General features: G+C 42.7%; 2 protein-coding genes across 2 annotated transcripts in view; both read right to left on the bottom strand.

Annotated features, from left to right (window-relative positions):
• lrch1 (leucine rich repeats and calponin homology domain containing 1) overlaps positions 1–12,348 on the bottom strand; it is an 81,697-nt gene extending 69,349 nt beyond the window's left edge. Inside the window, exon 1 of the mRNA XM_022767264.1 lies at positions 12,021–12,348. Within this exon, the coding sequence (XP_022622985.1) occupies positions 12,021–12,246 (226 nt within the window). The 5' untranslated portion in view covers positions 12,247–12,348. The remainder of the gene's footprint in view (positions 1–12,020) is intronic.
• A 1,867-nt stretch (positions 12,349–14,215) lies between these two features.
• On the bottom strand, positions 14,216–18,692 carry esd (esterase D). Its single transcript, XM_022767312.1, has 9 exons — positions 18,595–18,692; positions 17,626–17,700; positions 17,306–17,394; positions 16,695–16,793; positions 16,478–16,602; positions 16,238–16,357; positions 15,714–15,812; positions 15,350–15,517; positions 14,216–14,630 (listed from the first exon to the last, which is right to left on the bottom strand). Exons 2-9 carry the CDS (start codon positions 17,691–17,693, stop codon positions 14,550–14,552), a joined length of 849 nt encoding a protein of 282 aa, XP_022623033.1. The 5' UTR covers positions 17,694–17,700; positions 18,595–18,692; the 3' UTR covers positions 14,216–14,549.
• Between the last annotated feature and the right edge of the window lie 7,643 nt (positions 18,693–26,335).

Here is a 26,335-nt window from a genome sequence, read left to right as displayed (position 1 = left end):
CTTCTGAAATCTATTTAAAAATAGAAAATATTTGAGCTAACATGCTAATTAGCACTGAATACAGCAGACAGTACAGATGTGAAGCACTGGACAAACTGAAACTTGAAAAGAGGAGAAGTCAGGATTCATCCTGTGCTTTATTTCAGAGCTGATAGCTAACACAGCCACAGTGTGTGTGGTGTAGTAGATACAGGTTTACATCACCACAGAGAAATGTGTGTGTGTGTGTGTGTGTGTGTGTGTGTGTGTGTGTGTGTGTTATGCTCTGATGGCGCAGACTGCAGCAGCAGATGAGAAACACTGATAGACAAAAAAAAGACCTTATTTAGACACAGGACCCTCAACACAACATCTCAGTGAACTCAGTCTGGAGCGACTCACATTACATACTGTATGATGTAATGTGTGACATCATGTGTGAAGTCATGTCACCGTGTCAGGTATCAAACGAGAGGAGCACTTCCTGGGATCAGGTGTCATGACCTCTAGACGATCAAAGATCTTCTCTGAACCTCGCCTGTCGTTTGGATTCACAGATCTTGTCGAGCGTTTCACTGATGGTGCAGAAACAGGATTTTACATTATTAATATACATTTGTCTTTGAAGCATATAGAAGAATTATTTTCTGTTTCTATGACTGTACAGTCTCTATGATTACACTGTGTACAGTCGTGGAAACTATCATCTTTTAAATCTAAACTGAAAACCTTTCTTTGTAGCTGCGCAGCTTTCCAGTCATCTGATCTCAATTTAACATTTTACTTTTATTCCTTTTATTGATTTTATACGTCTTATTTTTATTGGACTAATTATTGTTTTATTAATCACATTTTATTTCTGCTTTTTAATAGTTTTAATGTACATATCTGTTTTACTGGTCGGTTGTTGATCATTGACGTGTTTGTGTTCATTTGTGTCTAATGTTTTATCTTGATGTGTCCACACAGTTCTTGTGGTTGATAACTCTTTGTGCAGCACATCCACCTGAATCAAATGTGCCGTATAAATAAACTTTTGCTTTTCCACTGCAGCTGCTTATTAACTGATTCAATTAACTGATATCACTTTCTCTCTCTCTCTCTGTCAAAGTCTGTTTTAAATCTGGTTTAATTTCACGTCTCTCTTTTGAGAAAATCAATTCACACACATCAGGTGCTGGTGGTTTTCCACTGGTGTTTTCAGGACGATGTTTACCACACACACAGAACTGCTTCCGTCTGTTTACACTGTCAATAAACACGCCGTCTGATTTTTAGCCATGACGGCGGCGTCGCTCGAGAGAGCAGGTTCATCTCTTCGGTGCAGACTGAAACATCTCATCACCTGTTGGATGGATGACTGTGACACTTCACACAGCAGCGACATGAGGTTTACATGGCTGGATGGATGGATTAGCACCAGACATGGACTGCAGAAGTGCTTTACAGTGAGGTGGAGGTGGGGGTCTGTGGCTGTGGGGTCTGCGAACGAGGTAACGTGGGGGGTGTTTGATGGGGCTGAGGCGTTAGGCTGCGNTGTTGCCTCCTGAAAACAATGAGGTGGGGAGCGGTCACTTCCTGTCTCTGTGCTGGGGAGAGGCCCAACAGCTCTGCCGTCACCGCTCCACCTCAGGATGTCATTACACAGAAACACAACTGTCTCCAGGTTAGCTGCTGCTACGCTAGCTTCACAGCTCAGTGCAGAAACCCAGATCCATCAGAGAACACAGCAGTCAGGTATAAGTGAGGACTTCTTCAGGTGAGACAACATGGAAAAAAAACGGCCTCATTTTTGTCCTCTTCCCTACTTCCTGTTAGCTTGAGATGTTAGCGCAGCGGCGACGAGTTGAATAAAACAAAATGACATAGTGAAGAATCCTGCCACAAGTTCCTAAAGGTCAAACAAATAAAACTGAATATAACTTTATTGGACAACAATTTTTTTAACATAAACTATATTAAATATTTCAGTGGCAGCAGCTTTAAATTTGCTTTAAAAAGGGCGTTCAAAAAAATCCTGCAAACAATTTAATGCAACCTTTTGGTCTCAACCTTGAAACGTTGCATTATTTATTTATTTATTTGCATTAAATTGTTAGTTGTCTGCAGGTTTTTTGAACGCCATTTTGGATCCACTCATCCTGTTGCTACACACCCGCCTCACAAAATCACCTCCTGCTTTAAAAAACGACATTAAAAGCAACAGAGGGGAAGAAGAGAAGCGTCCGACCTGCGAGTCACTGACAGTATATCACATCACAGCAGCGCCGACGGGAGTCGACCTTCATGTTTACTGAGCTGAGACTTTCTCACTCTGCGTCTCCGACACTGCTCGTTCCTCTGAGAGAGAAACCATTAACCACCTCATTAACCGCCTCTCTAACCGCTTCATTAACTGCTTCATTCGTTATGCATGAGCCTCCATCACTCCCCCCCCCATTATCACCACCTCCACTAACAGACAGAGGTTTAAGGTGAAGAGTGAGGGAGGGCTTCCTGTTAAAGCATCTGTTCATGAGGTTAAAGGTCAGGGTCAGGGTCAGCTCCTTTTTTTTTTATAGTAAACAAAAAATAACTTTACCAACCAGTGTCACTGATTATCGTCACGTTAAATTACGTTATTTATGTTGCGTTAATTCATAAAAATTGTAAACTGAGTGTAAATTTAGTATAAATTAAGTATAAATAAGAGTGTGTGTGTGTGTGTGTGTGTGTGTGTGTGTGTGTGTGTGTGTGTGTGTGTGTTTGAGGGTGTGTTTGGTTCCCAGCTGTCATGATGTTCAGGTGTGGCGGGAACACTGAGCGGATAGACCCTCCTCTCACACAACACCCCTCTAAATTCCTGGCAATCCACAGTTTCCTGTGTGTGTGTGTGTGTGTGTGTGTAGTAAATGAAAGGGAAGGAAAGCAGTGAGGTGGAGGAAGTCAGGGTGGTAAACTCTGGGAGGTGTATCTGCCTTGGGCATGCATTATGTATCCATCCACACACATTAAAAGTGCTCTGCTCACATCGTAACATTTCCTGCATCCTCTCTGCTGCTGCTGCTGCTGCTGCTGCTGCTGCTGCTGCTGCCGCTGCCGCTCTGTGACTGACGTCCACAGCACAATATGAGGTGTATTAAGGTGCAGCGCTGATGAACACATCTTTGATAAAGGATGAATCCTAATGACCTTTGACCTTTGACCACAAAAATCCAATCGGTTCATCCTTGAGTTCAAGTGAACGTTTGTGCAACATTTGAAGAAGTTCCGTCACGTTGTTACAGAGATATCGTGTCCAACGAGAACGGGACGGACGTACAACCTGAAAACAATATGGCCTCCGGCGCTGAGGAATAAAAACAAAGCTGTGATCCAGGTCGTATCTTCTTAAAAAACTGTTAAACTGTTTCTATATTCGTCTTGTGATCAACACATCCCATGAACAGACCACACAACAACAGAAGTGTCTCCCATCACAAGTATTGTGTGTCTCGTCTTCCTCTGAGCCGCAGAGTGCCATTGTTTCCAGAGGCTCTTAAAAACACATCAGTGAGACTCACTGTTACACTGTCTGACATGTTCCTCCATCACCATGAACACACACACTGTAGTTTATTCTGACTCACACACACACACACACACACATACACACACACACTGTCCTGCTGCCCCAATTATTCACTAGAGCACCAAATGTGGATTAATCCACCGCTGGAAATAGTCCCCAGCAAATGCACCATTTCCTCCTGTTTGAGAAACGTCTGGTAGAAACTTGAGGAAGTTACTGAGTCTTTAAGAAGAAATAAAGGTTTTTAAAGATTTAACTCCTCAGTAGGAGCCACAGACAGGACAGAGAGACAGACAACACACTGTTGGTTGTTTCCTCTCATTTGGCCAATGAGAAAATATCGATTACTTCCAGGCTCATTGAACATATTTCAATAAATCAGGTCTTGTGAATGTCTGCACCAAATTTCATGGAAATCCATCCAATAGATGTTGAGATATTTCAGTCTGGACACTGACATGCTTTTCCATAGTTTTGGGTCTATTTCTCTTCAATACGTCAATACGTATCAATCAATACGTTTGTAGCTGGTGTTGCTGTTGGATCACGTTGTGCTACAAGGTGTTGCTCTCATTCTGTGCTTCAAACTGCAGATGAACTCCCACAGTGATATTTGCTTCTGGTTTGAAAGGAGCTGTTTGTTGGTTTTGCTGTTGCTGCATAGCTAACGTTAGCATTAGCAGCAGTTTACTCACCAGTCCAGAAGAAACGTTGTGAGTTAAGCGTCAAACTTCACCAACATCTGTCTCCGGAGGTGGAAAGAAAAACACCAGTGTTCACTCTCATCACGATCATGTATTTTTCTTGTACTGAAGTTAGCATGCTAACCAAGCTAGCCCCGGTCACCGTAGCCTCCAATCTGCCCTGAAGACGTAGCGCTGCTCAGAGGACGTATTATAAAGTTGTCTTGTGAATGCAGCGATCACCACCACCTGCTGTCGGCAAGAAACCACGTTCTGGCATATTATTAATATGACCTAATAATGTTATTGTTGGTAAACATGTTAGCAAACAGTGGTTTATTCACTCATCAGTGCTCCCTCTCTTTCTTTTAGCTCTGTGTTTGGTCTCCTCCGGCTCCTGAGGGAAATACTTAGCTGCTAAATGCTCCACTGTCTATTCTCTGATCCTCAGAAGAAGAAGAAGAAGAAGAGGAAAGAAGCAGCAGATTGAGCTGATGCAGTCTGACTAAAACCTTTTTTTCCCCATTTTCAATTCATCTGTTGTTAATTTTCTCAACATGGCAGGAAACAGTGAAAAGTCCGAGGTGATTTCTTGTTTTGCTCAACAAACAAAACCACAGAGAACCGACGCGTTTTCCTCACACGTCTTTACGCTGTTGTTGATTCATTTTCTGCCAATCAGCTAATCGATTATTACTGTTCAACCCTGTAAAAGAAGCCACCTACAGAAACTGAGGCTGAATCACAAGATAACTGCAGGAAAGTCACCGTCGCATCAACGCTGCAGTGATGAGAAACATGTGGACTATCACACGTTTCATGTTTAAAAATATAAGACCAAAAAAAAAAAAGTGAAGCAGATTCTTCTGTGAGATTTACTGCAGGTCTATTTTTATCTGTGAGTGAAGTGAGCAGAGATGGAGGTCGGTCAGAATGAGAGAAAAACCCTGCACAGGGTCAGAATGTGAGGCACAAACATGTAATCTTATGTAATCTCTCTCTGCGTGGTTCACACACACACACACACACACACACACACACACACACACACACAGCTCAGCTTTATACTGTGTGTGAGTCATATTGACAGAAACAACATCCCCTGTGTGTGTGTGTGTGTGTGTGTGTGTGTGTGTGAGTGTGTGTGTGTGTGTGTGTGTGTGTGCGTGCATGTGTGTGTCCACTGAAAAACTGCCAATCGCTGCAGAAACACGTTCTGTCTGGAGCTGGGAACATGGTGGGAAGCAGGCTGCTACTGTGCTAATGGACGGACACACACACACACACACACACACACACACACACACAGCAGATACACTGTGTTAATACCCAGCAGCTTGTCATTTACTGCAGAATAGAGCAGAGTAGAAAACAGTCGAACAGAGGTGATCAGGCTGTTTTCTAACAGAAGAAGAAGAAGAACAGGAAGTAAAACAGAGAGTTCTGCTGCTCAGAACAAAACTGATGAAACAAACAAACTCACACTTTCATACCTACGACACAGCTGATAACATGTTGGACCGAAAACGACACACATGAAGATTTACTGACATTTTATCGACCGATCGGTAAAATGAACAACAGGTTATGAGATGATGAAGATTTTATTTGAGAGAAGTTGTTTAAAACCTTCTGACTCCTGTTTCCCAAGTGTAAATATCTGCTGCTTTCCTCAGACTCCTGTGATCTTTGTTTACTGACTGCTCCTCAGACAAAACCATATTTGACTGTGTCGACTTTCTGGCTTTAGAGAAATTGTGATTTTAACTATTTTCTGACATTTTAAGGAGCGAGCTGATTAATGAAAGTATTTGTCAGATTAATTGATGATAGATTAATCCCTGAGACTGTTGGTCAGGCTAAATAAACAGTCTGAACACATCAGACTGACCGGCTGGTTTGGCCCTCAGAACTACATCTCATGTTTACCTTAACAACCTCAGTAGGTTGGCAATTACAGGACACACACACACACACACACACACACACACACACACACACACACACACACACACACACACACACACACACACACACACACAGCCTTGGTTTGGCAGTTGTAGCTGATACCACCATATGAGGCAGTGAGAGTAGACTGACCGGTTGGTTTGGTCTGGAAATCACCTTCCTTCACATTTCTGCTTCAGTCTTTAAAAATCCCCCACAACTCCCAGCATCCACCACACCTGCCACATCATTAGTATCACTAACTGTTATCATGTTTTCTAATGAAATAGAAAGATGCCAGTCAAAGCTTCCCAGAGCAGAAGGTGACATCCTCAGTGGACCGACAGTCCAGGAACAAAATATATTCTGCTGACAATGATTTAAAACCAAGAAAAGAAGCAGTTGATATCATGATATAAAATAATATAGTTATGTTATAACTGTTCTGTTCCACTCCATTGTTGAAACAAGTCCAGAAATTCTTCATGGGTCCAAAGTTTCAGACCCAGTTTGAAAAAGGAACCACGGAGAAACATCCAGAACCCGTCATGAATTAATGAATGTAAAGAGTCCTGGGGACAGGACTGGAAAGAGCCACAACACACACCTGAAGACTGTTAGCTTAGCTTAGCTTAGCACAAAGACTTTAAACAGGGGGAGAAAATTAAAAAAATACGTTTTTATACCAATTAAAACAAAGCAGATACAACATGTTAATCAAGAGCTTTACAGAGACAGGCTAACTGTTTCCCCGTTTCCAGTCTTTATGCTAAGCTAAGCTAAACTAAGCTAACCAGCTGCTGGCAGTAGCTTCGTATTTGCAGAAAAGACATGAGAGTGGTATCAATCCTCTCGTCTGTCTCTGGGGAAGAAGGCGAATAAGATTATTCCCCAACATGTCGGGGCCGGTCGATCTCATCAGGAGTCTGTTGTTTTCTATTTTACAATCTGACGTTCCCGCCCACCTCAGGCGATGATTGGTCAGCTGTGTGGAAGGTGTCGACCCCTCTCCAAGCTCGTGTTTCTCATTCTTTAAAAACACATTTATCACTTTTCCTGTGAACAACTGAGCACGTCGTCTTCCAGGAGACTGTCTGAGAATGTGCTCCATCACCCCCCCACCCCCCACCCCACCCCACCCCCCCCGACTCCCCCACTCCTGTGGTCAAACAACAGGTCACATGAATCAGCTTCTTCTCCAGCTTAACTCAGGTACATGAAAGTGTCAGAGGAGGAAGGTTTAAAGAAACCAGCTCCAGTTTGTGTTTCACTACAAGCTGAGGCTTGTGTGGCTGCTGATATGAAACCAGGCTGAACCACAGCGTGCATCTGTGTGTGTGTGTGTGTGTGTGTGTGTGTGTGTGTGTGTGTGTGTGTGTGTGTGTGTGTGTGTGTGTTTTTTTGTGTGGGTATGTGTGTTTGTGTTTGCATTTTCAAATGTGGGTAAGTACGTGTGCATGCATTTGGTGTAACTGACCAACTTCAGCACATTTCAGTGTGTGTAAGTGTGTGTGTGTGTGTGTGTGTGTGTGTGTGTGTGTGTGTGTGTGTGTGTGTGTGTGTGTGTGTGTGTGTGTGCGTTCATCTATCACAGTGACTCGCTCTGTTCTTTCTCGTCTCGTGGAGGTTGATCACAGCTCTCGTGTCCTCAGAGACGAGTCCATCATCGACACACAACTGTTTACTACCATCAGTTTACTGCCATGGTTAACGAGCTGACACGACAGCACTTAAACTCATCTAAACAGTATGAAGCTTAATCACCCTGAAAATCTCTGTTTTTAATTCAGTGAGATATTAAACGAACACTGACGATGTTAATGTAGAAAGCTCCTGCTGTTCATGCTGAGCTGGTTAAGAAGCATCCTGTCATTAAGGCAGTTAATGATTTAAAGCTCCACCCAGTATAAAGGTCTGTGTCCATGTGTAGTGTGATTATAGATCAGCTCTAGCTTCTATATTAATACTGTGAAAGTATCAAAGCCTCAGTCCACAGAGAAATGCACACAGCCTGTATTCAGAAACTGAGCCTTAAAACCAGCCGTCAGGACTTCTGGAACTTTGTGATGTCACAACAAAGCAGTCACCAAGCCCCGCCCACCTGGACCCACCATCCAAACCTTGCAGGATTTGGTTTCTCTGAGTGTTTTTACCTGAAATCTGATATATTTTTATTGGATCAGTCAGAAAACAGTCAGCCAATCAGAAGCGAGGCTCAGAGCCTCCTCTCTTCTGATTGGCTCACCGACCTGTTGTTACTAGAGCTGCAGAGAGAAGCCTGAGAGAGGAGATGTGAAACTACACTGAGATGGTTTTTGGTTCTAAATATATCTTCTTACGGATCAACACTTCAAATAAAACACAAGAGAAGAAGAAGAAAATATGGAGCTTTAAGCGATGAGTTGAAAGACAGACGTAAAAAACAGTTTCTGTTCTCTAATATCAGGATTGCTGCTTTTCTGTTCTACAAAACAGAAAACTGAATATTCAGGTTTTAAACAGCTGGTCGGACCAAAGAAGTCACTTGAAGAAATCACCTTTGACTGTGGGAAATTATCATGAACATTTTTCACTATTTTCTGGCAATTTATAGAATAAAAAAAAACAAACAAATCAACGGGTTCAATTATCATGAAAGACAAACGTACAATGATCCCAAACAGCACAGCAACATGCCGCTGCTACCTGTCACAGTACAGGTGAATGCTGCCTCAGTGAAGCTGTTAAAACTGAAACACACTCACTTTACTGCTGTGTGTGTGTGTGTTTCTGTGCATGTCATTATGTGACGTCCATGAACAAAGTCAGAGTGAGGTGTAGCTACATGATACGGTTTCACTTTGACGTGTGTCTGTCAGACAACATTTAAGCAACTGCAACCACAGTGTTCCTGTTGCTCTGGATCATTAACAGAACTCACCGGCTACAGTTTTCATTCCTCACAGACGCACCAGATGCATAAATGACGCGTACGCCGTTTCCCGCTCACAAACTGGTCTTTAGAAACAACAGCCCGTGTCACCTCCTTCCTCTGACCATGTGAACACACAGTTTTCCAAAGAGATCCAAGTTACAGTGAAGTGAAAACACAAAATACGTCGAGTAACATAAAATAAAATAACGAGCTTCACAGAGCTTCATTCATTATCATCATTATAAGTTTTACCGTTTACACAGCTATAACAATTTAACGATTCATAAACAGAAATAATTGTGTTTGTGTTGTGTTTAATGTCCTTATTATTTATTGTGAGTCATCCTGTAAACTGTTTCATACTGTTTTAATATTTACTAATCACAGTTTAGAGCCTGTCTGGAGCCCCGTTAAGACGCTGTAGTCCCAATAAATGAAGTTCAGAGTAATTTCTTTTTCTCTTTTTTGGACGCTGATGCAGGTTTTTATTTTAGTTTCACAATCAGTGAAATTTTCTGATGGAAAGAATGTGTATGAGTGTCTCTGGTTTTGTGCTTTGTCATAGTTTTAGTTGTGAATCACAGAGTTTTATGAATCTGGTCCCTGGTCTTATAAAAACTTTCCACAGCGACATCGTCTCAGAGACACGTCTCTAAACGAAGCGGGAAATATGCATTTTTGAGATTGGGATGAACTAGCCCTTTAAATAGTTAAGTCATCGCTGATTTACTGCTCATCAAAGTCAATTATCGTAAGTTTAATCTGTGTCTCTGGATCCTCTGTGATACTGGAGGAGACTGCTGACGACACAGCTGCCTCATGTGAGGGTCAGGGAGATAAGGACCGCTCACCGCCACACACACCTGTGCTCTACATACTGCACTGTGGTCCCACTGACTCACCGTCTGAAAACACACACACATCCTGTAATGTGATCAAAACACTGCCAGCTGAGATGAATCAGTGCTGCACTGAGGGAGTTATTCCTCTTTTTGTCACGGTCAGAATCACTGACCCGCTCTGAGCTCACGTTATCAAGGTTTTCTCTTCTCAGAAGGGGGAGGCGGCATCTGCTCGACCTCCTCGCCAAAATTAAAGTCCTGAGAAATGTCGCAGTTCTCTCAAAATACTCCTAAAGATTCACCAAGAACTTCTCTTCTCATCCATCCATCATTTCATCCACAGTCACGGGGGAGAGGAGGAGAGCACCTGGACAGGTAACCAGTTAGCTGACACACACTCACTCTCATTAATGCCCATGTGGGTTATCGATCAATCTGCTGATCACTTTCTCAATTAACTGACTAATTGTTTGGTTTATAAAAATGTTTTATTCTTCTTTTTTTTTTTCAAAGTCCAAGGAAACGTCTTCAGATGCTTCGTCGTATCCAGCCAACAGTCCAAACCAGAAGATGTTCAATATGCAATTATAGAAAATAAAGAATCTTAATATATTAGAGGCAGAAAGCAGCAACACTTGGTTGATTATGAAAAAAGTGACTAATTATTTTCCTGTCGATTAATCGTTGCAGCTCTGATGCAAATGATACTTAAACACCTTGCTCCTGTGTTATAGCAGGTCCTTCATATACAGCGAGTGAAACATGCCTGTAAATGTAAAATACAGTATGAGGTCCAGCTGCAGTCTTCACTGATGATGCTTCTGATCACAGCAGGAGGTAAAGAGCTGCATGAGCTGCTGTCAGTCAATGACATGTCAGTCATTATGACTTCATGTTTACTCCTCCTGACTGACTTGAACAGGTAGGTGTTGAACCTGCTCTGTCATCAGCCGCAGTCCACCACCTTTCACGGATGTTCCCCCCCCCCTGTTATCCTGTGGCTCCTTGCCCCCGTAGCTCCAGGTGTGGGAGTAGGTGTGTTGTTGATCCTCCCCTTTGTAACCCCTCATTTATAAAGAGACTATGCTGACATGAACTGCAGCAGAACTGGAAACCAACCGTGGATCATTTGTTCCAAACAAACTGAACCGAGCTCCAGGTGAGACAGTGCTCTTCAAGTTCACCTGACCTGCCTGTGTTTGGATGGCGACAGGAAACCAGAGCAGCTGCAGGAAAGAAACACAAACGCACAGACGACACACGGCCTTGCACACTGATTCAAACTCAGGACCTTCCCTCAACATAACACAACACTGATGCACGAGTGAGCACCTGAATCCAACGCTCCTCCGCTGCAGTTTCATAGACTTCAACAGAATATTGATGCACCACACTGTCACCGGGAGCCGGGCCAACACCAGCCACTGATATAAACCAGAACCTGCACTTCCAGAAACACATTCATATCAGGTTTTTATCACACAGAGACACACCTTACACCAGTGACTGTCATGTTAACTGTTTGTTTTGATTCTAAACAGTCACATTAATCATATTCCTGCAGATCCAGCAGCTCAGACCGAGTGTGTCCGGGCTCGCCCCGCTCTGCCTGCCCTCCATGTGCCTGTTTACATCTCTAAATGGATTAAAAAGGAAGTGGTGGGGAATTCCACTGCAGGCCCACTGAACAGTTAGGTCCATGATAAACACTCCGATACCCACTTTCACTGCAGCCCTGCATAAACACACGTTCACGGCGAGCTGGAAACTGCAGGACTTTACCCACGAGTGTCTGTCATGTGTTTACAACGAGATTTAAATCTCAGATGACCAATTAACTGTCCGCCAATTATACTTAATACAGCTAATGGAGGAGTTGGGATAAATGGATAAACACACACACACACACACACACACACACACACACAAACACACAAACACACACACACACTGTGGATTTTCAGTTGGTAACGGAAATGCCAGCACTATAAATAAAGTACAACGGTCACTCAGGATCCACGCCGCTGTAACGCGTTACAACCGAGCCGTTACCGGTTTCTGTTTTTGAGAGGTAACCAGGAAAAGATGCCGGAGAGGTCCCTTACCTGCCTCCACCGTGTCCGTCAGGTCGTGGTTGGCCGCTGTCCGGGGAAACTCCTTCAGTTTCCGGGAGCTGATGTTGAGGACGCCGCTGGCCGCAGCCTCCTCCAGCGCCCGCTCCAAGCCCCGGTTGGGAGGCAGGTTGGCGCTGCCGATGTGGGTCTGGATCGACGGAGAAGAACCGAGCTGGGAAAGAGGAGGGCGAGCCGACTCCGGTCCCAACGTCGCCATAATGTTCCCCCTCTCCGCTGCGCGCGCGCGTGTGTGTGTGTCGGTTATATCCGTGAGCGTTGGCTAACGTTCAGGCAAACAGCAGGACACAGACTTCCCAGGCGTGCTGCTGCGCCGCGCGTTCAGGTTCCTCCTCGGTCGTCGCCGCCGCGTCTGCCTCCCTGTCTGCGCGGTAAGTCAAGCGGCAAGGAGTGAAGAGCGGTACGACATCCGATCGTATAACTTTCAAAATAAAACAGCTGCCAGTATATAGCTTATTAAATCCTTCCCTAGGGTTGAATTACTTTCATTGTTTTAACTTAAGTAAAAATAGTAACACGAATAAAGTCAATAAAGTCTCACCTTAATCTATAATAAAAGAATGATAAATAAAAAATAATAAAAATAAATATAATTTATATGTTGATTATATTTCGTATTATTAATCTGAAACTCCACTAGCAGAAAATGGGATAACTCAAGTATTTTAAGCAATTTAGTCATTTTCAGAGATGATTTTCATATTCATATTTAAAAATAAATATTTAAATTTAAAAATAGCCATGTTACAAAGCTCATGTAATAAAATATTGTAAATAATGTGTGCATTATCTTCCAGCTTTTTGTTTGTTTTTATGGATTCACTGTTCAACAAATGAAACATACAATTAAATAATTCAAAATTATTCTAGCAAACCGTCATTAAACTAGAAAACTGTCTATGAATAAGATGAGAAATGGCTCTAAATCCAGCAAAAATAAGGGGACAATTATCAGGAACAAGCACTGCAGTTGTGTTGGTGAGTAGAAGTCTTTTTTATATTTAAGTTTTTTCTCTGGTGATAACACTAAGAAATATATCCCAAAAAAATTAATAAAAAAATCTAATAATTTTTCAAAAAAAGTATAAGTTTTTAATTGGGTCCATTTAACCTGGTCACCTGTAAAAGATGTTTCCTTCAACCCCGTTACATGACCTATATTATTTTGAAGACACGCCGCTACGTTTCCGGTCTTACTCCATTTCTTTTGACTTAACGCAGTTAACTCACTGCGACTGCGCGCTGATGCTTGCAGATGTGAAACAGCAGCAGAAGAACTCCGGTGAACAGAGACACCTGCTGGACGGAACCGGTCACTGCAGGCTGCACCAGGTTTTCCAGAGCAGCGTCTGATGGATACTTTCAAACTGCATCACTTACTTACTAAAGATGAATGAATGCATTAAAAAAACAAAAAAATAATAATGTTTTTTTTTTTAAATAACGGTTTCCATAGTGATGGTAAATCCTTAGTTACACCAGCTCCTGAGGGAAACAGCTGCTCTCTTACTTAATTCTATTAGTGAGGTTGTAGTTTAAGGTGATGTTGAACTGAACCACATTATTTTGTCGGGTGTTCCTAATCCCCTGTTTGTTTACATTTTGGAAAGTTAAGTGTATTGAATTATCAAATCAAATCAAATCTAGTTTATTTATAAAGCACATTTAAAACAACCAGGGTTGACCAAAGTGCTGTACAATAAAATACAACACACATTATTATATATTCAATTATTATAATATTTAATTATCTGTTTTAAGTCCCTGTTTCTTATGTAGAATTGATGTACTGACAACTATCACTGATCCCTGACTGAGGAGCTTCTTTTTCTTGACTTCTAAGGAGATTTTTGTCTGATGTGAGTTCCAGATGTTTTTGATATTTGATGATGATGAATTGTTTGGATGATTTGTTTTGGAGATCAATTTGAGTGTTTTGATACGATATGTGAATAAATGTGACCAGGAACATAAGACATAAGGAGCTCTCAGCCCCTTTGATTTTGTAACAGTAGCTGTCAGAGTGAAAAAGGTTTCATGTTTCCTTGATAATGAAGTGGAACCTGTTTAAAATGGTATTTACCAGTAATGTGATGAGGCAGGCAAAGTGTTAGAGCTCAAGTTTTCACGATGCAGGTGGATGAACTTCAATAAGGACAAAACCAAAACATGAATAACGGAGGATTTTATTCTGACAGATACAAATGTGACTCAACTGTCTCTCAGCAAAATCCACACGAGCGTCGTCAGGTCAACATTTCCTCAGATATCTGATATCAGACTTAAGTGCTGTTCAGACTGAAGGCACAGAGGCTTCTGACTGGGTTGAAATATCTGTGACCCAACTCACTTCATTACAGAGTGTGACTAACCAGCTGACATGGTTCGACTCAACAAAATAAAAGCCTGGAGAGGTTGTGATTGATGGGAGCAGAGCGGAGCGGCAGGGTCATTGTGAAATGGACTGACGTGTCAGAAAGAGTCTTGTTCCTTGGTGGCGGCTCAGGCGTTGAGGAACTTGGCGTGATGCTTGATGTGGTCGTTCATGAAGGAGTAGATGAAGAAGTAGCTGTGGTCGTAGCCCTGCAGGAGGAAACAAAACGTTTAACAACTTCCCACAGTCTCAGGTGATGTCTGACATTTCAGTTTATCATCATCTATGACACAGAAAAGCATCAAATCCTCATATTTGAGAAACTGGAACCAGCAGTTAAAAAATCGTAAAACTTAAGACTTAATAATTATCTCACTTAAGAACTTAAGAATATTTTCTTACACAAAACGAGGACTGTGGACTCTGTCCTATGTCATTTACATTATGAAAGGATCTCTTCATATCCAGTACGAACAGGAGGAATAATTACATCAAGAGAAACATGTTTAGGTCTGACCTTGTCCTTTAAACTGTCTCTGTGAACTCACTGTAATCTGTTGAAGGTTTCTCTGTCCACTGACATTCAACAGACAGGAAATACAGCACTTTGCTCATGTGGCCACATGGGGGCAGCATTTGGTTTAAAAAAAGCTTCCTTTACGTTGAGAAAATAAAAGCACGGTCTATTATACTTATATTTTAATATTCACATTTTAATTTAATTTAAATTAACCTACACTGACAAAACCAACGCAACAAACAAGGATTATAACAAACAGTACATTTATGAGTTACGTGTTTTTATTGTGTTCATGCTTTCTGTTTGTTTGTGTTTCTGATCAGCTGTAAACACTGGACCGTACGGGTTAAATAAAGTTGAACTGAACTGAATCAGTGCTTTTACTTTGACAGGACTTAAGGAACTGACCGGCTGCAGTCTGAAGACGACGGGGATCTTCTTCTCGGAGCAGACGGCGATCAGGTTGTCGGGCAGCAGCTGACTGGCCGACAGGAACTGGTCGTCGCGGCCCTGATCGATGAGGATGTCGAGCTGAGGGCCGGAGTACGAGGCCGCCAGCACGGTGGCGTCGTACGCCTGAAGGGTCATGTGACAGGTCATGTGAGTTCTTCTTTCTGACTGACATGACTGGATGTTATACAGTATTATTGATTATCATAATGAATTGTTATTATTATTGCTGTTGTTATTATAGATATGTTATTACATGTTAATACAGCGCAGCGATACAACAACAGGTGTAAGTTACTACAGTTATTAACGGTGTTGTTACCTCCCACGTGGATCTGTCAGAGCCCAGGTATCCTGAGAAGGCTTTCTGCCCCCAGGGGCACTGCACCGGGTTACAGATGGGGGCGAACGCAGACACAGCCTGGAGGAGACAGAGCACCACAACAACATCATCATCATCATCATCATCATCATCATCATCATCATCATCATCCTCCTCCGAGTTGTTGTAGTGTTTTCTGCTGGGAACTGTTCAGAGTCTGAATCTGTGAATTATTATTGTAACAGGAGAAAAACCAGATGTCCACCAAAGACTCAAGGTCCTGATGAACGAACATATTATTTGTTTTGTGACTCCAAAATTTAAATTTATAAACATGAAGTTGTCAAAAACAAACAAAAAGAAAAGTTGAGGAGTCCCTCTAAGTCTTTAAATACACAATAAATACTCAAATGACAAATTGTTCTATTTAAGTTTTCTATTTTCTTAATGGAAATCTGACGTGACATTAATTGCTGAGACTCCAAGTTGTTGGTTAATAGATGTTGTAGAGTGACGTGCAGTACCTTGTATTTCCCAGGATTCTTCAGGGCACAGATGAGCGCCCCGTGGCCGCCCATGGAGTGACCACTGATGGACGTCCTGTCAGGGTCGGTGGGGAAGTTAGCGTTGATCAGTTTGGGGAGCTGAGAGAGAGAGAGAGAGAGAGAGAGAGAGAGAGAGATCATAGAAAATGTTCCATTAGTTTATTAGTGGAGATGAAAACTGAGTTTTTTGGGTAAACAGGCGACAGAAATCCGACGCACCTCCTCTGTGACGTAGGAGTACATGCGGTAGTTGGTCTTCCAGGGGTCCTCGGTGGCGTCAACATAGAAACCAGCTCCAGTGCCGAAATCCCAGCTCTCGTTCTCTCCCTCAATGTCACAGCCGCCTGCAGGGGGGGGTTCAATAAATTGTGTGTGAGTAGCCAGAGTGATTGATTTGAGTGTGTGTGTGTGTGTGTGTGTGTGTGTGTTTTCATACGTGGGCTGGTGTCGGGAGCTACGATGATGATGCCGTGCTCTGCAGCAGCGAGCTGACTGCCGGCTTTGGTGATGAAGTTCTGCTCCGTACACGTCAGACCTGCAGAGACACAGAGCGAACACACCGCTGCTTCAAATATAAAAGAACGATTCCCTAAAAACGTAATAACTTCATCTTATTTTCCCTCGTCAGACACCGTTTACATTTACATAGACTCATTTGTCAGACGCTTTTATCCAAAGCAACTTGCAGGTGAGGGACTTCACTGCAGCTTCATTTGCATCACATTGTTAAACATATTTTATATTCGACCTGTTTTTCAGTTCAAACTGCCAGGAACTGGTCTGAGAAGTGAACTGCATCAGCATCACACTCACATCCCAAATATCTATTAAAGACACACAACATTCTCTATTTTTCTTGTTGTTGACTGAAACCATCAATAAATGTCTCCCTCTAACAGGATACTGTGTGCGTATCTCTGATAGTTTGATGTTATCCGATTCCTCCCGAGCCACTGTTTTCAAACACTATTATTTCTTTCTGAAGTTGTGCGTCTCATTCCTGAGCAGAGAAGCCTGTGCAGCTCTGATATCAGGCTGCAGACTCACCAGAGAGCCAGTACATGACGGGACATTTCCCAGTCTCAGCCTTGGGAGGCAGGTAGACGGCAAACTTCATCTTACACTTCAGCTCGGTGCTGCGGGGAGGAAACACAGACATACATGACTTTATATTTTCTCCTCCACACATCAAAGCTCTCACTAGCTCATGTGAGAATCCCTTCTGTTTGCTGAAGCCGAGGCCACAGGTGTGTAGGGGTGTGTGTGTGTGTGTGTGTGTGTGTGTGTGTGTGTGTGTGTCTGTGTGTGTGATAAAAAGTGTGTGTAAACTTCAACCTTTGAGCTTTAAACACACTCGCTGGTCTCACCTGTCGTGCTCGAAAACCTTCTGGAAGCCGCCAGCGCACTTGTTGGAGGACACCTGTGTGAGAGCCATCTTTGATCTGTGGAGAACAGCAGCAAAAGATCAGTAGCTGAAACTCATATAATTTTAACAAAAAGCAGAGCAGATATGGAGGTTTATTTCTTTTCCTATGGGAGAACTAATCAAACCAATGCATAGTGTTTACATTTCACACTAATGACTCAAACAAAATAACAGCGCCCTGGTTAAAACAGGACACTGTCTCTCCTGGTGGATAAATAGGTCAGTAATGTTTTAAACGACTCGGAAAACTCACTTTTTGAATCATAAAAACTGGATTTATTACCAGTGAATATGAGCACACACATTGTGCTAATGTTTTAAAAATGAGTGCACACTGACAGGACCATGCATGTGGACGCATTACAGCTGCAGGTAAAAATAGTAGTTCACTTGGTTGACTTTAGTGGAGTCAACCTGCAGCTCCTGCAAACCAGTAACTAAGTTAGATATTATAAACAAAAAGGAAGTTAACTTCAGTAAACTCCGCAGTTTAAAAGCCGTGGCCGGTTGTTCACGGTTCAAACTGTCCCCATGGGTGTCTCGGTGAATCTTTGATTAAAATACCACCAACTATTTAAAGCAGATACAAAAACGACTATTCATTCACATAACGGTCTCCAAGAAGCGCCATCTTTGTGCCGAACTGCACAAACAAACTACCAGAACCGGTAAAATAATGTTTTATAGACTCAGCAAACTTTGTATTTAGTTTATTAGCACAGGAAATTCAAAATGTTCAGATTCAGAATAGAGTTCTGCGTGAATCGTATCGGGGGCGTGCATGCACGGATTAGCAAGTAGGATAGCTCATGTTAAAAAACCCTTAGCTGCTATTTACGAGTGTCTGCTTGAAGTTAAATCGCTTTATGACAAAGTAAACAACGTAACAACATGATTCCCGCTCTCGTACCTCAGTGAATCACGATATTCTGCTGAAAAATGTGTTTGAATCACGGGTTTGCTAACTTCCCCGCAGGAGCCGTCCACAGGGTTCAGAGTCTAACGACGTCAGGGATAAACGCGCTGACGTCACGGGAGCCTCCCCTTCCAAAGTATACGTCGGGGACGTAACGTACGCACTCGGACGCAAGATGGCGCTGGTGTTTATCAGGAAAATACAATATTTATGTTCATTTATTAATGTAGGGTTAGATTATTAGTTGCAGCAAGTACAAAAACAATATGGATCATTTACAAGCATTTCTTTACACATTTAAATATGTAATAAAATATATAATATATAATATATCATAACAAATTTATATTATATGTAATATATAACATAGCCTAATATAATGTCATATGTAATATATGTTGTAAGAGATAAACAGGGGTGGAAGAATCATATATCCTTTATCTAAGTAAAGTATGAATACCACATTAGTCTTAACTGGGCCACTTTATATACAGGTAGTTTAGTCCAGTGGTTCCCTGGGGTCGGGTACAGTGTGACAAACAGACAAGAAGCCAGTTAGATGGGAACAGACATGGCAGACATAATGATAGAGCTAGTTAAAGATAAGAGTTGTCGTGTTGTATATTTAATGTAAAGTCTGGAGAGCTCTTACTTTCCAAAAGACACTTCCACCACGGGAGAGTTCCTCTGGCCAAATATTTAAGTCTTTCTAGAAGAATATAAATAAAGAACTTCATCACAGAGGTGCTGGAAGCTCCAACGTGACATTGACCATCTCTTATCTATCTGCTTGTGTATGGACTCAGTTTTTTGTAGCAGCCTGTCCTCAGATGTGGTCGTCTGTAACCAGTGGTAACCACTTTTCTAAATAAATTTGAAAAAAGCCCACTATGTGTGCAGTAAAGCAAATAAAACAGTGGGAAATCAAATTACTGTCCCCACTGACTTGTTTGCACTCTGTAGAAAGCAAATAAAATCTGTCTGTGTTTATCAGCTGGTATCTGAATGTGTGTAATTCTGTTTCCCTCCATCTCTGCTGGTGTGAGTCGACTTTTTTCACAGCACCTGCTCTCTCCCCGTCAGTCTCCGTCTCCTCCGCTTTGCTCTCCATATCATCACTTTCCTCAGCAATATTCATCTTCCTCGCCACGTTTGCTGAGCAGAATTTGGACTGTAAATCACGAGCTAATACACACACAGACACACACACACTCAGACACACACACACACTCAGTACATCAATACTTGAGTCCTGTCTGTTTCCACAGCTGCTTCCTGAATTAGACCATTTCGAATCATCCACCACCCCCACCACCCCCTCCACGACACCCACTCCCACCAAAAAATAAAATAAAATAAACAGATTAAATTCACTCAGCATCCTCAAATACACTCCCTGCTCTAAACATGATTATGGTTACGCCTGCGGCCATGCACCATGTGCACTGCAGATTCCATTTAAAACACAATTTGTCACACCTTACTGTTTCTGCTCATAATGTCTGTCATTCACAGAGTCCATCAGGAAGCAGAAACAACATCCTTCAGCTGGATGTGGGTTTATGGACCAAAATCTGCTGAAGTGCCCATGAGCTAAAGTGTACAGCTCCTGGAGAGCTGCCGTCCTGGACCGCAGGAGGGGAGCGCTGAACTGCTCGTTTAAACTGGGATTGCTTCTTCTGCACAAGCTGAAGCTAAACTACGTTGCTGGCTTCAACTTGTGTGAAGAAGCGGTTGAAGTCGTATGAAGCGATGGAGGAAAAAAAGGAAGAGATGATGAAAAATGAAGAAAAACTGCTGAATAAGGAAAACTGAAGAACACGCAGAAAGACTGAGCTGCTTCATGCACGGCCTGAAATATGCACGAAACATGAGCTGAGATTAAAGAACATATATGAAGGCTGTGAAAGAGCCGAATCAAAATTAGAATGAATTTTTTTTACAGGAAAGTAAGAACGTGTAGGAAGAAGCTAAATGACACTGGGTTTGAAAGATTCCCTCACAGCTAAACTACATCTGGAGCAACAGCTGGAGCTAAACCACAGTGACAAATGTGAATATTATCCACTAATATTCAGATCGACTTCCTTTACCAGTGTTTACAGTGATAAAAGACTCACCTGACAACATGGCTGCACAGTTTAAAATACTAATATATTATTAATATATTTTATTTGTCTGTTCTACAGATCATGTTAAATGTGACAGTAGTTTTTAAGGCCCTGATCTAAGATAAAGAAAATCACCGTGCTGTTTTTGTGTGAGCGGAAAACAAACCATTTTGAATCGTGATAAAAACATTACCAACACTCGCTGTGTTGGAATATTTCACGGGTCGTTTCTTCCTGTGTTTCATTGGCTGGTTTCCAGCCTGCAGCTCGTCACACACCTTCACAAACATCTGTGTCACTTCACAGGAGTAAACATTTCATTCTTACCATTCAGACACTGATGAGTCTGACAAATCCAATCTGTGCATGAATGAGGCCCGTTGTCGGACATCACTGTTCACTTTGTTCAGGCTGAGCTGCGCATGAAATTATTGTTCACTCTGCTCGGCAGCAACAACGACTCCCAGTCCAACCTCAGGCCAAGGTAGACTGAAGTCATGCAGGAGGTGACTTCTGTTTCACTAAGAAACTAGAAGGAGGAAACCTCAGGAGGGACCTGGCTCTCTGGGAGAAGCCCCTCCTCCTGAAGGAGGGAAACAACACGACGCACTCACCTGTGAAGATCCTGGAGCTGCTCACCTGGACTGGATCATCCTCAGGACCGCCACACACAGAGGTGACACTCTGACCTTCAGTGTGTGATTATCTTATCTCTGTTTGCAGCACGGCTAACAACAGTTAGCTACAATCACACAGGGAGCACCAGCACACACAGTCCTCATGTGGACACCGGGTCTGGTCTCAGGTGAGTCTCAGGTGAGTTATCTCTTACCTGGCTGGAGGAGGGACAATACAAGCTCAAGCTCATACTTAATTAGCAGGCTACAGCGGGTCGGCTGGACGCTGTGTGTGTGTGTGTGTGTGTGTGTGTGTGTGTGTGTGAGACAGGAAGTGGACTGAACTGGACTATCTCTTCACTTACTTGCTTCACTAAAACTACCACTGGTGATCCTGGATAACTAGTATCATGAACCTGGTTTATCACCTGTCATTAACACTGCTGTTTAACGACCATGTGACAATGACTGAAGGACTGAGGTGAGATAAACAGTGTTCAGTTAAATGTCAAAATTTGGTATTTATACATAACTGGATACATTATCCTCAACTCCAGCCGTCCACACACACACACACACACACACACACACACACACTCTCTCTCTCTCTCTCTCTGTCTCTCTCCCTAAGTGTGAGGGAGGATTTCGCTCTTGGTTGTGAGGTTTCATCAGCTGCAGTGTCGGAGTGAAGTGGGAACAGCCTGAGCTGCAGCATCAGGAAATAAACTAAAAGATATGAACACAGGTGTGAGAGGAAAACACAAAGGGAACAAACCTAACCAAACCGTGAGCTTAACCGTGTGTTTATTGTTGTATCCATGACGACAAAGGGTCACCGTCTCAGGGGATGCTCCTCATGGTAGGGGTGCAGGTTGGAGGACCTGTTGTTGGGAACAGGTCTGTACCTTCATGCTGCTGTGTTGTATTACATCACCTTTTTTAACAGTAATTACCTGGTTTTAATTCTTAAAGTTTTCTCAGCTGCTGAACGTAGCTTCTTGCTGCTTGACAAGAGCTTCAGCCGTCGTTGTGTTCACCAGACAAGAGGTTGTAATCCGTCGTCTGAGCAGCGCTACGTCTTCAGGAGGGACCGGAGGCTTCAGTGACTCGCTATCGGAAACTGACGAGACGGGCTAGCTGATTAGCATGCTAACTGAGAGTTAGGCACATTGCCGCTGTTTTCCACCTCTGGAGACAGCTGTTGGTGAGTAAAGGAAAGGCGTTAGATGTTTCTTCTAGACTGGTAAAGTAAACAGCTGCTAGTGCTAACGTTAGCTATATAGCAATAGCAAAACTTCCATTTAGCTGCTTTAACGCCAGATACATCTACCAGAAGTCTTGCTAAAACTGTGGACATGCAGAAAACGTTTTCAACCAGATGCCTCCAAAAATAAAGAGCTGATGAATTTCTCATGAGTAAAATGATATGATATGTGTGGATGGTTTTAAGACCTGTCCGTCTGCAGGTCTCTGTTTCAGAGAATCCATCTGGAGACGGCTTCTCATACCCGCTGAACACCATGTCTTTCCACACAAGTGCCTGATCAGTAAGTGAATAATAGATGGACTCTTGATGGTTTACCATGCACAGGTCGGAGCAGCTCAAAGATCTTTCTATAACTTATCAAAACAGGACACAAATGGAAGTGTGTGTTCCTGCGTCGTCTGAGGACACGTGATCCACATTACATCAGTCTGTAAACACAACTTTAAGAGCGAGGCAGCATCACTTCCATCGTACACCAGTGCAGGAAGCGACGCTGCGTCATTTGATCACACTTTCACATTTACAGCTCGTCAGAGATAAATATATGTTCCAGATGTAATGAGGGGCCGTGCTGCGCTCTTTACTCTAAGTGTTTCTTTTAATTGTGGGGGTTTCCACTGGGAGTGTATGATGCGTTCAGGAGCTGCCTCCAGACTTTGGAGGAAATTAGAGTCAGCTACAGGAAACAAAGGTTTTTAGATGCAGACGTTAATCTGGACATCAAGACACAACAAGACGAGAATGTGCAGCTGTTTTTATATAAGATGGTTTCATGCCTCGGCACCGACGACAGTCAGAGACCGTCTATACGTCCGTCCCATTCCCGTGGACATGATATCTCATTAACACCATGAAGGAACTCCTTCAAATTTGGCATAAATGTCCACCTGGACTGAAGGATGAACTGATTAGATTTTGGTGTCTAAAGATCAAAGGTCAAGGTCACAGTGACCTCACAAAACACGGTTTTGGCCTTGTGAACACAGTATCTCACGTTCACTCTGGGTGTGAGGAATAAAAAGAATGAATCGTCTGTAACATGCTGTTTGCTGCTGTTACTAATAATTATAGACATTTTAAATGTTTCAATATAAATGATCCATTAAAACCTCATAAAAAATGGAAATATAATTCAATTTTCCACTTTTCTTACTCTGTCTTTAAATGGTGATTTTTAATGTGCTCATTTAAATGCAAATGTAATTAATTCATAATTGCTTTTTTTTTTTTCTTTTTTTTTTAAAAAGGATCAATTAATACATTGATGATGATTTAACATTGTAAAGGTTTTTAATTATTCCAGTGGCACACACCAGACTCTGGAAGTGTGATGGACGCCTGGAGAAATCTGAACATCTGGACGTGGGGAAGCTGTATGTTTTACACCTGGACCTGCTGGAGTCACAGCTTCATTTAAAAACATGTATTTTAAGATAAACCCATAATTAGAGCCAGTTAATCTGTGACACGAGTTACTGAAACGCATCCTGTCGCCGTACGATCAGAGCGGTGCGGCGTGCAGAGCTGATCAGATTGGAGTGAATGGTAACTGGAGGGATGCTGCTGTCTGCTAATTACATGTTCCACCATGTTGACTGAATAACACGCTATCACTTCACCAGCAGGAGTCAGAGGGAGACGAGGGGCTCGGGGAGATCTGACCTGGTGAGTGGCTTCAGATAATAAATGTTCACATTTCCGTCTATTAAACATCCTGAGGGTTTTTCACTTGCTGTTATCAGACGGGTCATTCGCTGTTATTAAATATTTTCAATTAATAGGCAGAGGACGCTCCACTAAAGGAGATAATTGAGTGAGTAGCTGCAGCATTTCACTCTTAACACAGATATATTCACATTTATTCACATTTCCTGCAGGACGAGTTTCCTGACGTTTCAGCTGAGCTTACATCACAACATGTCTGCATGTGCTCTTACAGTCTGTGATGTTCAAGTTGGAAGCTCATTCAGAGCTTTCATGCTTCATCAAAGACCCACTGCTGTGTGGAGCGCCTGCGTCTCCCCCGAGGCGTCTGGGTGCTCCTCAGAGCAGAGGAGGATCTGAGGGAGGGAGGGAGGGAGGGAGGAGGCTGCAGAGTTTGGAGGAACCGGACGAGGTCCAGGATCCTCCTCTGACCGTTCTTTTTCATGTGGTTGAGTGGACTCTACTGTTACTCTACCTGTTGCCCCTGACAACACGACTCCACACAAAACTCCCCGAGTAAACAGGACAGAGAAGCTAAAAGATGAAGCAGCCAGGTCCAGAGGACACAGGAGGTGAGACCAGTTCACCGGGTCTCATGGTTACGGGAAAGTCTTCGTTGAAAAGTCTGTTTCACATTTTCTCCTGTAATGACTCATCTGTGTGTTCATTGTTGGAGTCATGAAACGGCGGTTCACCAGTGTTCCCTGTCACAGTCAGGTTGTGGTTAACCACGGCAGGAATGACATGTTTGGGAAAAGGGCTGAGGATGAAGTTCAGGCTGAAGTAACGGGAAACATGAAAACTGTCCCAACAAAACATCCGACTTGGACACGAGAGTTGTTGCTTTCTTTTAATACAACCACCGTTTCCCAACCTTGACCGAGTGGTTATTGTTGTAACCATGGTAACAAGCTCCCGTAATCCTAAGAAAGTAATAATTTTACCCCTTCTTCCCCTCGTCCTTACCAGGTATCTGTTTCTGAGAGAGAAGACTGTTGGGAAAGTTTCACAGAGATCCCGTTAATCCAAGGAGCAGAGAGCCGTCGTCACTGAGGCCTTTCAGTAATTCAGGAAACATCGGTAAACGTACGGAAAATTTATCCGAATCATCATGTGGAACAACTTGAATTATTTGGTGATTAGTCAAGAGTGTCTATAACACAAATGAACTTTTGTAAATTAACAAGCAACAAAGAATCAGGTACTTGAAGTGACTGAGAGAAAGTCACAGGAAACAAAAGCAACGACTTTTGGAAGTGAAGTTTGACAGTGAAAATATGCAACAGGTGATCAAATCAAACAAACCAAAATGACCTGGTCCTAGTCCTTTGAAGGGTTAAACTCTCCATTAAAAAGGACAGAGATGAAACACCTGATGGACTGTTCACCTGGAGAAACGTGAGATTGATCAGGCACAATGACTTTAACCATGTGATGCAGCCTGTTGTTGTTGTTGTTGTTGTTGTTGTTGTTGTTGTTGTTGTTGTTGTCAGATCAGTGTCTGAGCTCAGACTCAGACTCAGAGCACGAGAACATGAGAGATTACAGATCACTGTGACAGGATTTAACTGCCTCACACAGAAAAGCAGAAAAGTCGCTGATCTTAAATTGCCTCATTATTTTGGAAGATTTCCCTCAAACCCAGAATTATAATCACCTCCACCACGTCGTCATGATAACACAGTTAAAGTGGTAACAGGGAGAAAAGACTCCTGCCAACCGTTAACTCCTGCAACACAGAAGATTTCTACAGTTTAATTACTGAACAGAGAGGCGAAGGTGTTACATGATGCTCTGCTTTCCAAATGAATTTGTATTCCAGCTTCCGGTGTCACGTCTCGCTGCAGGTGGTTACTGCATGAGATCTGGACCTGTGCACACGGACTCGCAGGCGGTGGAAGAAAACCTGGATTTTCTATGTTTGGAGTTTTTTTTTCTCTGCAGATCTGAGAGCTGGAGCTGAACCCGGACGACCACACGCTCACACACTGAAAACATGTGCACTGTGTAAAATCACTGATTCACAGCACAGGGGG

Source organism: Seriola dumerili, unplaced genomic scaffold (assembly GCF_002260705.1).
Source record: "Seriola dumerili isolate Sdu_G_001 unplaced genomic scaffold, Sdu_1.0 BDQW01001125.1, whole genome shotgun sequence".
NCBI classification, from domain to species: Eukaryota; Metazoa; Chordata; class Actinopteri; order Carangiformes; family Carangidae; genus Seriola; species Seriola dumerili.
The sequence above is the reverse complement of the archived record's forward strand: the minus strand, read 5'-3'. Positions and strand labels throughout refer to the sequence as shown.

Coding starts and splice junctions, on each gene's coding strand:
- esd (XM_022767312.1), bottom strand. CDS start 17,693: ATGGCTCTCACACAGGTGTCCTCCAACAAGTGCGCTGGCGGCTTCCAG. Junction 16,603..16,694: donor AGCTCCCGACACCAGCCCAC/GTATGAAAACAC, acceptor CCCCCCCTGCAG/GCGGCTGTGACATTGAGGGA. Junction 14,631..15,349: donor TCGTCTTCAGACTGCAGCCG/GTCAGTTCCTTA, acceptor TTCCTCCTGCAG/GGCTACGACCACAGCTACTT.